The sequence below is a fragment of the Hipposideros armiger genome, unplaced genomic scaffold (assembly GCF_001890085.2).
Source record: "Hipposideros armiger isolate ML-2016 unplaced genomic scaffold, ASM189008v1 scaffold_3, whole genome shotgun sequence".
Lineage (NCBI taxonomy): Eukaryota > Metazoa > Chordata > Mammalia > Chiroptera > Hipposideridae > Hipposideros > Hipposideros armiger.
In genome coordinates, this window is record NW_017731353.1 from 6,344,759 (window position 1) to 6,358,787 (window position 14,029).

At 57.4% G+C, this 14,029-nt stretch overlaps 1 protein-coding gene across 7 annotated transcripts; it reads right to left on the reverse strand.

Annotated features, from left to right (window-relative positions):
- Positions 1-3,507: 3,507 nt before the first annotated feature.
- On the reverse strand, positions 3,508-13,436 carry GBGT1 (globoside alpha-1,3-N-acetylgalactosaminyltransferase 1 (FORS blood group)). 7 transcript variants are annotated; one of them, XM_019639203.1, is made up of 7 exons: positions 13,268-13,436; positions 12,206-12,391; positions 11,599-11,664; positions 8,062-8,112; positions 7,947-7,982; positions 7,188-7,322; positions 3,508-6,185 (listed from the first exon to the last, which is right to left on the reverse strand). In XM_019639203.1, the coding sequence occupies exons 2-7, from the start codon at positions 12,289-12,291 to the stop codon at positions 5,501-5,503; spliced, it is 1,059 nt and encodes a 352-aa protein (XP_019494748.1). In that variant the 5' UTR covers positions 12,292-12,391; positions 13,268-13,436; the 3' UTR covers positions 3,508-5,500. The 7 variants fall into 7 exon arrangements, with proteins under 7 accessions (XP_019494748.1, XP_019494753.1, XP_019494758.1 ...); XM_019639208.1 differs by lacking the exon at positions 13,268-13,436 and adding an exon at positions 13,033-13,260; XM_019639213.1 differs by lacking the exon at positions 8,062-8,112.
- Positions 13,437-14,029: the final 593 nt, after the last annotated feature.

Consider the following 14,029-nt stretch of genomic DNA (forward strand, 5'->3'; position numbering starts at 1 on the left):
GGGTCCTTTCAGCACCTCCCCCAGGCCTAGCAGGGCCCCTGCTCAGGGTGGGTGCAGGGGGCACAGCAGCTGAATGAATGAGGGGAGGGTCTCAGTGTCCCTCTCACCTCTGAGCATCTTACATTGTGGAAATGGAGGTTAATAATAAAAGATGCATGTTGGGTCGAAGGCAGGGAGACACCCAGAATGACCCCAGTCTCCCTTTTGTGCTCCAGTTGCTCCAGTGAGCACAGTAGGCACAGCCCACCCCCTGGTGGTCATTCCCGGCACTGCAGCCCCAAGCAGGGAAACCAGAAAACAAAACACACACCTTTGTTTGGATGTAGTCAAGGCAGCAGCTCTCCCTGGTGCCAGAAGGTCAAAGGAACAGGACCTGCGGGCTCCAGGGGGGCTGTCAGGAACCTCAGAAGCCTCTCTCAGGCCCCTCTTTCCCTCCACTGTCCTGGTGTCCAGTTCATTCACAAAGCCTCCTCACCCCGGCCAGGGCATAACTCTGGACCCACGTCCAGAGGAGGACCCCAAAGCTCCAACAAGGATGGCCCCAGGCCCCAAACCCAACCAGGCAGGGTGCTCTAGGAAAATGAAGCAGGTGCTAGAAGGAGGGCTGGGTCCTAGGTGCGGTCCACGAGGCCTGCATGGTGACATTTATGCTGCAACCAGGACAAGAGAAGCCAGCGCTGGACATACCTGGGAACAGTGTCCCTGGTCCCCAGACGACTGGTTCAGTGCCCTGTCACATTCTGCACTACCCAGGACCCAAGACCCACAACCCCCGCAGGCTGCCCTCTGCTCAGAACGACCTTGAGGGAGCAGAACGCATTTTCCAAGGACTGGGAGAGCAGTGGGTCATGATGGAGAACCAGGGTCACAGACTCTTCTAGGAGCCTGTGGGACCCTCGGTGTCACACCATCCATGCACCTCAGTTTATAGAGGAATAGACTGAGGCTTTCTCTCCTGTAGCCCATCCACATGGGGGCTCCTCCTAGTTCCAGGTGCCCAGAGTGGAGGATGCAGGACCCCAGACCCTGTCCTCTCCAGGCACCCCTGCGGACCTTAAAGACCCCTGGCCGTCAGTCCGGCATCTCTCCCCTCCCATGCTATGAACCCCAGCATGTTGCTAGGAGACAGGATGCTACAGCCTGATGGCTGAGCTGCCTCCTGCCCCTTTCTTCTTTCCCACTGTCACCTCCATCGCGTGCACTATGAAGTCAGTGTGTGTGTATGTGTCTGTGCCTGCGCCTGCGCGGAGATGCCCAGAGGACAGGGCCCCACAGGGAAGGATGGACAGGGGCTCCCCCAGGATCTCAGGGGCTCTTATTCCCAAAGGAAACCCCATGGGAGGCGTTGAGGCTGGCTTCGGAGGCCGGAACCCTCCCTACTCCTCCGGACGCTGCTCGCCTCGTGAGCAGTCCCTGCCTCTCTCCTGGCCTCAGTTTCCCAATTGTACCAGGAGGGGTTGAACGCGGAACTGCGTAAGCGCGCGCTGAGCGCGGACGCGGCGCCGTGCTCCCGCCCCGCCGGATGGGGTGTGGCGGGGTGCATGCGGTCTTCCCTCCACCCGCGACGCCGGGGAGGGCGGTCAGGCCGGGCGTGGCACTCACCTGGCAATCTACCATCATCCTCAGCCCCGGCAGCGCATCGCCGGCCCCAGGGCGGGGTCCGGGGCTCGCAGAGGCCTCCCGCCTCGGCCCGCGCGCCGCACAGGGGGGCGCCCGGCAGCGGGGTTCATGGCGCGGCCTCCCGTCCCCGCCGGGCCCGGGGCTCCACGGCCCCCGCCGCCAGCGCCGCTCCCATTGTCTGCGCCGCGCTGCGGGGCGCCCGGGCTTCGGCCGGGTGGGCGGGGTCAGCTGCGGCCCCGCCCCGCCCCCGCCCGCCGCAGGTGTGAAGGCGGGCCCCACCGCGCGAGCCCGGGGGCGCGCACCAGCCTCCCTTCCGCGGGCGGACGTGGTGGGCCTCTTGTCCACGGCCCGGCGCGCACACGCACGAGCCTGCGCGGTCCCGCAGACAGTGCGTGCACGTGAGCCCCGCCTCGCGGCGCGCGCGCGCAGCGCGCCAGGGACTCAGCGCGAGGCGTGTGCCAAAGGCCCCTTGCCCTCACCACCTGCTGTGTGCCTTCTGTGCCCCCTAGGACCCACCCACCCCCAACCCAACCAGGCGGGGTCGGCCGGGTGCTGGGTTGTGTGGGCGCGGTGACGGGAATCATTGCACGTACGCCCCCATCTTTTCCCTCTGGTACACGTATGCCACCTGTAGGGGCAGCTAGGTGGATGGCTGGAATCAGGGGGACCTGGAAGGGGGACACCCGAATGTATTCAGGAAAGTCAGGCCGCCCCTTCTGCCTTTTCTCTACACCCCGAACCCCTTTCTTTCTGGCAGGACCCCAGGTCTAGCCTGTCCCTGGCTGCAGCCCTGGCTGGAGTAAGACGGCTTGAGGGAGCCCGTGGAGGGGGGCCCACCACCTAGATGGACAAATGTTGGGCATAGTTGTTGTCATGAGCCCCTTGGGCATTCAGTGCTTCCACCCCACTTTATTCATGAGCAGCGGCCCAGAACTCAAGGCCACTCAGCTCTGAGTGACCAAGTCCAGCTGTGAACAGGGGAGTCAGAATCATTGCTCTTCACCATCCCTGAGCCCTACACGGACCATCAGAGGCCTTATCCTGTGTTGGGGCTCCCTGGCCAGGTGACCTCCTGAGTCCAAGCACTTTGGGTGCCTTCATCTCCCTGCTTGAATCCCCAACACACCGTCCTAGGGTCACTGACCCCATTTCCAATGGAGTAATTTTCAATGGAGAAGACTGAGGCTCTGAGAGTCACCATGTGAGCTTGCCTATCACAGGCTGTGACGTGGCCCCACTGTGGGTTTGAACCCAGGTCAGTGTGACCCCAAAGGATGTGCTTGGAGCCCAAGGAGGTGGCCTCTTAGTCCAGCCCTGTATTTGTAATTTTGTCTACTTTTTTTTTTTTAAGATTTTATTACAGAATTGGAGAAGGGGAACAGTGTTGGGGAATTGGGGAAGGGGAACAGTGTGTTTTTCCAGGATCCATCAGCTCCAAGTCAAGTTGTTGTTCTTCAATCTTAGTTGTGGAGGGCGCAGCTAGCTCAGCTCCAAGTCCAGTCTTGTCTACTTCTTCTTTTTTTTAAGATTTTTATTGGGGAATTGGGGATGGGAACAGCACTGGGGAATTGGGAGAAGGGGAACAGACAAGTTGCTGTCGTTTTGTTCTTCAGTCTAGTTGTGGAGGACGTTGCTTCACCGGCCCAAGTTGGCACCATCATTGCGCTCTTCCCGGGCGAGGCAGATCAATCGCCAGCCTCTGGACGGCCGCTCACTGTGGCTGCTGGCTGCTCACGCTGGCTGCTGGCTACACACGGCAGCCCATGGCAACCCACTGCAGTAGGGGCTGCAGCCTACACCGTTGCCAGCGACTCATGGCAGCCCAGCTCCAGGTTGAGCTGTTGTTCAGCATCTTAGCTGTAGAGGGCAGTGTCACTGGCCCTCATATGTGGGATCCGAACCAGGGCCCTCTGGCGTCCCAAGCCAGCTCTTAATCAATGCGCCACTCGGCTGGCACCTTGTCTACTTCTTAAAGAAGTAACTCTGCAACTTAAAAAAACCTCAGAGCCCCCAAAACTGATCTGCCCTGGCAAGACTGGTACTCATAGCTCAGATCTAATCCCGTCAGAGACAGGGGCTGAGGGCTGTTGGAACTGTCTCCAGGCACTCCCACCTCCCTCCACTGGTCAGGCTGGTACCCTCCTGCCAAACACACACACACCCCTCACCCCTTCTTCCCACCCGTGGAGCATCTTTGGCCCTGGTCCTCAGCTCCTTTTAGGGAAGTAACCTGGACCCTGGTTTGGTTCCAGGAGTTGGATCCTGTCACCCACTCAACTCACATCTGAGGGCTACACCTTAGGATGGGGACCAGGGTCAGCCATAGTCCCCAAGGGCTTGGGCCAAGGTTGAGAAGGCTCATCAGCTGGGTCTGGGAGACTCCAGGCCCAAAGGGAGGTAGGGGCTCCCTTCTCCCCTGCAAGGCGGACACAGGGCCGCCTCCTCTTGAGGCTTTCCATGGTCTCCACGAGGGGTCTCTTGCTCCTTCAACACATCCCTGCTTCACAGGCTTCTCCTTCCCCTGGGCCAGGCCCTGACTGCCCAATGGGGACACAGAGGTCCATCTGTGTCCCTTTGCCCAGGAAGCATCTTCTCCAGCCCATCTGTGTCCTCACAACTGGGCACTCAGTCTGCCCCACCCTTGTGATCACCAGCCAAACCACATGTTGCAGGAAGAATGGGCTCGGGGTGGCACCCAGCTTTGCCAGGGGTGGCCAGGTGGGTGGGTGCTCATCCCGATATGGCCACAGAGTGCACCCCTCCCCGCCTTCCATTTCTCCTCTCTGTGGCAAAGATGCTGCTGCCCCTAGGGGAGGGGACACTGGGCCGCCAAGACCTGAACCCACACCAGGGATAGAATCACCATGGGACTCTGACGTCACTTTGGGGCCACGCTGGTGATGCTTCCCTTGCAGGTCCTCTGATCCTGGGCCTAAGGCACGCCCACCACTGGCCTCAGAGGGCTCAGGCTGACCGGATACAGGAAGGCCGGCGGGCACATTTGTTATATGCTCAGGGAATGGAAGCCCAGTGTCCAGCTGACTGGCTCTGCTGCTCTCTTGACTCAGCTGGGAGTATGACATGTCTGGCTGCACACTGCCAATTCACCCAGTCTCCCAGGAGAATTGGGATGAAATCCCATCTGTTGCAGCAACCAGCTTTAACCTAGGTTTTCTGGGAAACTGTCTGCCCTCCCCCACCCCACAAGTTGATTGCATTTGGCTGGCAGCACAGACACTCAAATGTGCAGGTGAAAAACCCTGGTTAGGGCCTATCGTGTACCACTTTTATTAAAACTGCCCCAACCCTCTAACAAAGAAGGCGGCGGGTGCCAGGCAGGGTGGCCACCACTGGGCAGCTGGACTGGAAGCCAGAGAACCTAGACCCACTCCATTTCACACCGGTGTCCTGAGTAAGGTATTGGCTCCCTGTGGTTGGGGGACATCAGAGCACGGGGAGTCCTGCAGCCAGAGAAAAGGGGTCCGGGACACGTGACAAGTGCAGCTTGAAGGGCAACAGGTGAGAACAGGGGACAGAGGTGGGAGTGCAGGCACTGAGTAGGGTCAGACTGCAGAGCCCAGCCCCAAAAGGCACGTCTGCTGGGGAGCCCGTGGGCCCTGCCCTCTTTACGTCGTCTCCCCTCCCGCGTCCCACCTTGGGCCACACTGCTGTGCGGTGAGCTTTGCGTTCTCCTCATGTGGGCATAGCCCTTTACAGTTTACAAAGGCCCTTCCACATCCACTTTCTGGTTGGTCTCTCCTGGCAGACTGAGAGGCTGACAGGCCAGGGCTGGTCTCAGCTAAGGCTTGAGAAGTAAGGCACTGGGGCAAGCTGGGTGCACGGCTTGGGGTCCCCGTCCGTGGCAGCCCTGGCTGTACTGTCAGCTCCTCAACCAGTTGGAGTCCTCATCCAGTGTAGAAAAGCGGATCAGCTTCAGGCTGGGTGGCCGGGGCTTCCTGTCGTCCCAGAGATACTCAGGGGACAGCACTTTGGAGGGCTTGTGCGAGATGAAGCGGCGGTTCAGGTGGCTCTCCTCCTGCCGGGCCGCCATGATGCCGTTGGCCTTGTCCGCCAGGATGGCCATGTGGCAGCCCCTAGTAAACTCGTACACCCTGGCCACCCGCCCCCCAAAGACTGCCCCACCATAATAGAAGTCCCCCTCACTATCTGCCACAAAGGCGGTGGAAACATGCCTGCGCTCGTAGGGGAACTGGTGGCGGGGTACGGCGTAGTAGCCTGGGTGAATGGCAGCCACCAGGTCTCCCAAGGTCTCAGGGCCCCACGTGTTCCGGAACACCATGTCCACACTGAGGCAGAAGAGATAGTCCACCTCCCGGTGAGCCCTCTCGGCAATGTGCTGACTGATGGTCTCCATCTGGCGCGCGGAGACCTCCTCCCAGTGGGAGCGCTCCCAGATGGGGATGACACTTAGCAGGCGGCCAGGGCCCAGTGGGACCCGGGGGATGGCCTTGGGGTCGTCGGTGAAGATATAGTAACATACCCGGTAGCCATGCATGAAGAACCGCTCGGCCGACTCTAGGAAGCGCTGGACGAAGCGGGTGTGCCTGGTGGTAATCACCCATCACTACGGTGGCCCCAGCAGGGCCACTGCGTGACTCACCCTCTCAGCTCCCCACCTCCAGGAGTCACTCAGGTCCAACCCTCAGCTTTGTCGTCTGTCAAATGCCCACAATCAGAGCACCTACATACCTCTTAAGACCGCCAAAAGAACGCTACTTAATGCTGACTCTTATATTCACAAACTGACCTAACTTTTACCGAGCACCTACTAAGTGCCAGGCAGTGTTCTAAGAACCTCATAAACTCACTGGAAGGCAAGCACCATAATCCCCATTTTACAGGCAGAGACATGGTGCCCCAGAGAGAGGAAAGGAACCAGGAGGCAGGTAAGTGGCTGCAGCAAGAGAAGGTGAGTGGTGCTCGGGGCTCAGAGAGGGAGGGAACTATGCGGCCCCACCCTCCAGGCCACAGCTGATTGGACCAGGGGTCACATGGCTCCAGGTAGGCCATCCATCACCTGGCCAGCGCTTTAGGCCTCGGGATGCATCACGGTTCCTCTCTCAGGAGTCCTAGAAAGGGACCCAGACGGGGTGGCTCCTACAGGAAGGGCCAGGTGGGGAGAGGGAGGAGAGTAGGCAGGCATGGAGGAGGTGGAGAGAGAGCATCCTGAGGGAGGGGCTCGCTCTGCCTGGGTCTCTTGACCTGCCTGTGGCCAGACTATGGACTCCCATTTATGTGAGGAGGTCTGGGGGGGTTTCCGTTCCTTCATACCTACCCGGACTGCTCAGGGGAAGCAGAGAGGGGTGAGGGGGGAAAAGTTCCTGCCCTCCTCTCCCCTCCCCTCCTTCTTCCATGCCAGGGCCAGACCCCTTCCTCCAGGAAGCCCCCCTCCCACCATCACACTCTACTTTCTGCCTTCCCTCGGTGTAGCAGGGCCTCCCTGGTCCCCGGGCGGGGTCCTGTGTCCAAGTCCTGCCTCTCCCCAGACTGTAAGCTCCAGTGGCCCAGAGACAATTATGCCTCCCCGCACCCAGCCCACTACTCACTTCCCCGTGGCAAACGCCGTGACCCCGATGGTCAGATTCAGTGGCTGGTAGATGTGCTGCAGAAGCTCCGGGTTGAAGGTCCCCTCAGAGACGATGGGCGCCAACCAGGGTGTAAGCGTCAGCAGCTCCATGGGCCTGGCAGCAGGGGAGGCCGCAGGGGCTGAGACCCTCCCCTTGTGAAAGCCTGGGTGTCACCCTGGCCCTGCCTCCCAGGCTGCATGACCCCGGCAGCTTCACCCCTGTCCCTGGGCCTCAGTATCCTCAGGTGCAAAGTGGGGATAATAACAGCTCCTTCCCAGGGTGTTCGGGAGGGCCGGGAATTAGCACACGTCAGGTGTCTAGAGGAGCCCAGCATGCCAGGTGCCGACTAGTGCCTAATAAACAGGGTTATCAATATTGTCATTGATGATGGATTGAGCACCTGCTATGCAGCAGGCACAATGCTGTGCAGGTTACAAACCCCGTCTCATCTAGTCTTCCAGCCTCCTATGAGGTGGGTATTACTATTATTATTATTATTATTATTATTATTATTATTATTATTATCCATCTGTACAGAAAAAGCACAGAACAGTTGGGTAACCTGCCCAAGGTCACACAGCTAGTGACAGAACTGGACTGGAGCCCAGGTCTCAGACTACCTGGACTCCAAAGCCACCTGGTACCTCCAGGACCCCAACTCATAAGTCAGAGCTCTGTCCCCCACCTGCCACCCCAGGTCCCTCTCCATGCTGTACCCAGACCCTAATCAGTGTCTACCTCTGTTCCAGCAGCTTGGGCTGAGGGTACTGTGACCTGAAATTGAGAAGGACCGGTGGTGAGGGTAGGTGACCTCCACCCCTGGGGCCACAGGGGGACATGACAGTCCGCTTACAGCGCCACGGGCTGGAACGGCTTCTCCCCCTTGTACTGCAGCTTCATGTTGCTGGTGGACAGAGGCGAGAAATAGCCATTAGTGGGGGGTTAGAGCCATTAGTGAAGCTGAGATTAAACCAACACCCCCACGGAACAGGCACCCCCGCCCTCCGGTTCCGTGCAGACTCCCTCAAACCTGCGCCACTGCTCTGCCCGCTCTGCAGGGGCTGGGCTCCTACAGAAGCGGTCTGTCCAGGGTCACTGAGTGGCAGGGTGGTGATTCCAACCTGAGGCCGTTTGTCTCCAAAGCTATGCTCTTTCAACCATGGCGCTCTGTAGGAGGCCAGCATTGGGTAGAAGGTTGGAGAGGCTGCAAATGACTGTTGAGCCTAGTTCTGCCTGTTCCTAGCCTGGGGACCTTACTTAATCCAAGCCCACAGTGATGGTCAGTTGTCGGGCACAGTTATACAAACACTAATCAAAGTGCTATGAAAGTTTTTTGAGGATGTGATTAACATCTGCACCAGCGGGCTTTATGTAAAGATTATCCTGGATAATCTGGTGGGCCTGACGCAATCAGTTGAAAGGCCTTAAGAACAGAACTGAGGTTTCCCTGAAGAAATGGTGTGGGTGGCCTGCAATGTCAGCTCCTTCTGCACAAGAGTTCCAGCCTGCTCTTCCTGATGACCTGGCCTGTGTTCACACTGGTCTGGCCACCCCTACAATCAAGCATGCCATTTCCTCTTATCTATCTATCTACCTATCATCTATCTATAATATCTACTAGCTAGCTACTATCTATCTATCTATCTATCTATCTATCTATCTATCTATCTATCATCTACCTACCTACCTAGCTATCATCTATCTAACCGCTTACCTACCTACCTAGCTCCCTCCCTTCTTCCTGCTGGTTCTATTTCTTTAGTGGAATCCAGACCAAGACACCCACTTTTCCTCATCTGTAAAATGGGTAACCATCCTTAACCCTCACAGCTGTGAGGACGACATGAGGGATGTGAGTCAGGGGCTCTAAGCTCACACCCAGCAGCCTGTGTGTGGGGTGAGCCTCCACTTGTGTCAACCAAGACCACCCTGGGTGGAGGAGTGAGAAGGGGGTCCCTGAGGAAGGAGGTGGCAGGTAGCAGAGAGTCTCCCGCTGTGCCACCATCTGGTGGCCCAGAGATCTGGGGCCAGACATTTGACTCATAGTTCCCTCACCTGCGACAATATAACTTTCTGCATAGACTTGTTCCCCAGGGGCAGAGGTGAGGCCCAGAGAAGGGAAAGGCCTGCCCCAGGCCACACGGGGAGCCACCTCCCTGGAGAGGCCTCCTGTAAGGCTTAGACCACCTGAGGGCACAGTGCCTACGATTCATTTGGGAATTTTCAACATCTCATATATGATATGATGGCTCAAGCCTCCTTAAGTTTTCCCATCTATGCTTTTCGTGTGTGTGGTAAAATATACATGACAAAGATCTACCATTTAACCCACTTTTAGGTGTACAGTTCAGTAGTGCTACATACATTCACATGGTATGCACTCATCCCCACCCTCCATCTCTAGAAAATTTTCATCTTCCAAAACTGGAACTCCGTCCCCATTAAACACTAACTCCCCTTTGCCCCCTCCCCCAGCCCCTGGTAACCATGATTCTACCTCTGTGTCTATGAATTTGACTACTCTAGGAACCTCATCTAAGTGGAATCATATAGTATTTGTCCTTCTGTGCTCAGTCTATACTCTGGAATTAAGTTTTTAAAGTCAATCCATCAAACTGGCCCTCTGCCCGAGTTTCACACAAACAAGCACGTTTCAGGTCCCTGCTCAGAAAATGATGGCGGTCACAGTCAGAATGGAGGACAGAGCACCCGGCACCCCAGCATTCCACTCTTCCCTAGCAATGGCTCCACCCCATACCCACAAGGCCAGGCTCGCTCCAGTTGCCTTAAAGCATTAGACATAACTCACCAAAGCCACAGACAAGCCCTAGCCAAAAGAAGGAACTTTGCATTTCGAAACCTCCTAACAGAAGAGAACTAAAAGTCCAGAAGAAATCCAAATGAAGAGGGGAAGACGTGACCATCGAAAACAAATAAAAACCTCCAACGTTCACCTATGAAAAAAACAACTCAGTAGAACAAAAAGACAGACAAACTGGAAAGGAAAAAAAAGGTAGCAAATGTGGTCAGTCAAGGACCATGACAGAGAACCGAAAACAGGCCAAAGAGAGCAGGTACATCCCGGAAGCAGAAATTCAGTCAGCAGGAAGGTGTGGGAGAAAGGAGGCCTTTGGTCAGAATCCAACAAATGAAACTTAAACCACAGATAGTATTTCCCACCTCTTGACTCAGCAAGGTGGTTTTAGTTTTTCTAGTTTCCAGTTTGTTTTACGCTTTCACGTGGCACTTCCAGCAGTGGCCCAGGGGCAGTGCCGCCTGGGGTGGGCATGGGGTATGTGTGACTATGAGTGTGTGGTGTGCCCTGGTCCTTCTGGAACGCAACCTGACAAGATAGATCAAGAACCACTCCATATTCTCTGGCCCAGAAAGGGAATATATCAGACGGAAGGATAGTTAAGATGGCAAACCTTTACCAAAGCTGCTCATTACAAACTAATGTAGAACACTAGGAAACTGCAAACAACCTAAATCCCCAAAGTCGTTGCTGGGAAAGGGGTTCAAGAAGTATGACCCAGCCCCTGGGTGGGATAAAATGATAGTGACCATGAAGAGTAAGAATACACTTCCGGAAAACAGGATAAAAATCGTAAAAACATTAAGATCGCAACTATTTTCAATAGCAAGCAGTCTGTCTGCTTTTAGAGCCAAGTAAATGCATAATCTGTTCATTGAGAAAGTGCAGCAACCAACAAGCTGTCAATGAACTTTGGGATTAGAGCATAACTCAGGCAGGTGGGACCCAAGGGGGTTTTCTTTTCCTTCATCTTGTCTGCCTTTCAGCTTCCTAATTTATTATATTCTGTTTTTATAATAATAACATACACCTTGTTAATTAGTAGTCTATGATCCGTATTTTAAACTTCCCTTTAGCTATCATGAAAAACAAAAGACCAGGGGGCCAGATGCTCCCTTGCAGCTGTTCCATCTGATTTTTCTCACTCTTAACTGTCCAAAAGCCAGATGCGTTATGTGGGGAAGACTTTGGTCACATGTTAATTCCTTGACTCCACATAGAACACAGAATTAAGCAAAATGGCCAAGTCCTAAAGCACTGTTTACTGGGCACCTACAATGTGCCAGGTGCTACCCCAAGCTATTTACAAGCATCATCGCACTCCATGCTCCCAGTGGTCCAGGAGGGGCACCTCTACCGTCCCATTTTACAGACACAGTAAGTGAGGCTCAGAGCTATAGAACACACTTGAGGTCCACTGCGAAGACTAAAACAGGGCAGCCCACAAATCACCCAAACACTTATCACACTGATCAGAACCATGAGCTTAGGACCTAAGAACCTGCAAGCAAAGTGGTCTTAAAAATTCTCCCATCCTCCCTACAGGGCCCTCAATTCTCCCAGCCCCGTACTTACAAGATCTCTGGGCAGGGGAGGTAATAGGGGACGTAGGAGAATGGCAGCCAGTTCTTGACACACACCCTGGGAAGGAAAATCCCCTGCTGATTAGACTCTGCCCCAGCGGCTGAAATCCCACTTGGTGCACTTTTGTGGGAGTGAAGGCCTCAGTGGTGCATCTGGGGGGGTCCCCCATCACTCCTCAGGTCTGGCTGACCCCAGGGACAAAGCCTCCTGGTCTTCTGGCATGCAGTCATTATTCACCCGTGCAGTCATTCACTCTCAAACACCAATGTTCTTGAAGCCAGACCCTGCACACGAGGCGGGGTGGGGGTGGAGGTGGGGGTGGGGGCAGCCCTGGGAACGGCACATAATGAACACACAGGGTGAATTCTGGAGCAGAAACAGGAGTTCCTCATCAACACAGCTGGTCGAGGCAGAGCAAAGATCAAGTGCAAAGGCCAGGAGGCCCGTACAAGGCAAAATTCAGAAACCTAGTCCCATTTTACTGGGGTTGGTGTTGGGAGACAGGTGTGCCAGGAGAGGTGGGTGAAACCAAGGAATCCCCTGAAGGGATCAGGCTTTGGGGTTGGTGGGGAGGGGGGGCTTCGTTGGGCATGCTCACCACAGAGCATAGAGGGCAGTGCCCACCAGCAGGCAGAACCCCAGGCCCAGGACCAGTCTGTGGCAGCGCATGGCTGGGTGCAGCATCTGAGCCTGGGCTACTGCTGACGCTGGGCGTGCCTTAGCGAATCAGCCCTCCTCTCCCTCTCAGGCTCTGGGCCGGTGGCTCCAGGGTCCCGCAGAACGCCTGCAAAGGAATGCTTTCTTATCCAGAGGACAGTGGCCCCACCCGGAGAACGTGAATCCCAGGCCTCGTTCTGGAGGCTCTGGGAGCCGGCTCCGAGTGGCTCAGCGCTCCGCCGAAGCCTGCAGCTGCGCCTTGGGCCAGGCCGACCCCTGCCCCACTCCCGCCTAGGCTCTCAGGTCTTCCTCCCAACTCCTCGCTTGGCGGAGGTGAGTAGAGGGCCCCCGGAACAGGGCAGCAGCGCCGGGGCGAGGCGCCTGGAGGATTCCCGTGGGAACCATGAGGGCGCCGGAACAGCCCAGAGCCTGCGCAGCCGGGACGCGGCCGTGATTCCCCCTCCAGCTGGCGGGGTCTGGGCGCTCCGGGGCTCACGGGCTCCATAACGTTGGGCAAGTCAACCCGCCCCCACCGCAGCCTCAGTGACCGCCTCGGGTTAAAGAGGCTGGGTCGGGGAGGAGCGAGGACAATGCGCACCGCCCGTGATGATGGGCGGGACTGGCAGTGCGCGCTAGGCAGGGTCCTGCTCACAGCACCACGGGACCCCCAGCAGCCTAGCGGGGGTCCGCCAGAGGTCAGAGAGAGATCCCGGAGCTGGGGTTTCGGTGGCCTCTGGCAAGCCCTCGCCCTCTCTCTGTGGGACTCACCCACACCCAGGCTATGGGGCGCGGCGTCCTCCAAGCCTCCGCCTCGATCGTTGGCTCCGCTAGACCCTGCCTCCCAAGGGGTCCAGGCCACCGCGGCGGCAGCGGGGCCACTCCGCGGACGCAAAGCCAGGCCGGCGCCCCACCCGCCCCAGCCCGGGGCGCCCCTCCTCGGCCAGGGCGCGGCGACAGGGTAGGGCGGAGGGAAAGCGACTGTCCCTGCGGGGTGCAGACTCACCCCCTGCGGCTAGACCGGCGTTAGGACAGACGGAGGGACGCGCCCTGGCCCGGAGACAAGAGACTCCGCTCGCCAGGGACCCGGCGTTACCCCATGGCCGCGCCGCTCCCCTGGCAGTGACCGGGTAGGGCCTGACTCAAGGCCGGCGGCCCGGGGCGGGGCCCGCGAGAAGACCTAAGATCCGCTGCCCCTCCCACCGGCCTCGGCCCCGCCCCCGCGGGGCTTCTCCTGGGTTCTGCTCTCAATTAGCTATCTGGGTTGGGGCCTCGCACGCTGCAGTCCTCGCTCCGGGACCGGGCAAGAAGTGCGGGTCCGGGAAGTCAGGGTGGGGGATGCGGGCCTGAGAAGTCACAGAGAAACGATTTGGGAGAAAAACTGTAATGTTTTTAGAAAAGTAGCGAAGCAATCACAGGAAAAAACAACTGGATAGCACACGGATTTTCAGTTTAGGATCATTCCTCCGTTGATCACGGCCTCTGAGCCTGGCGCCCAGCCTGAGTCAGTGACTAGGAGCCAGCGGCTCCGGGAGTCTCCTGGCTTCTCTGTTTCCTCCCCTATAGGGTTAGACATTCTTCGCTCCCACGGCCTGTGGTAGCATTGACCCCAGTTCACCCCGGGACTGCAGGATCCCCAGGGGGACCGGACCCTCTTACATCTCACCAAGGGTAGGGCAAGTGCAGAGGCAGGGGGTGGAGGGCCTCCAGGCAAAGGCCTTTGCTTAGGTGTGGTGAGGGAGGGGGCATACAGGGCGACAAAAAGGAA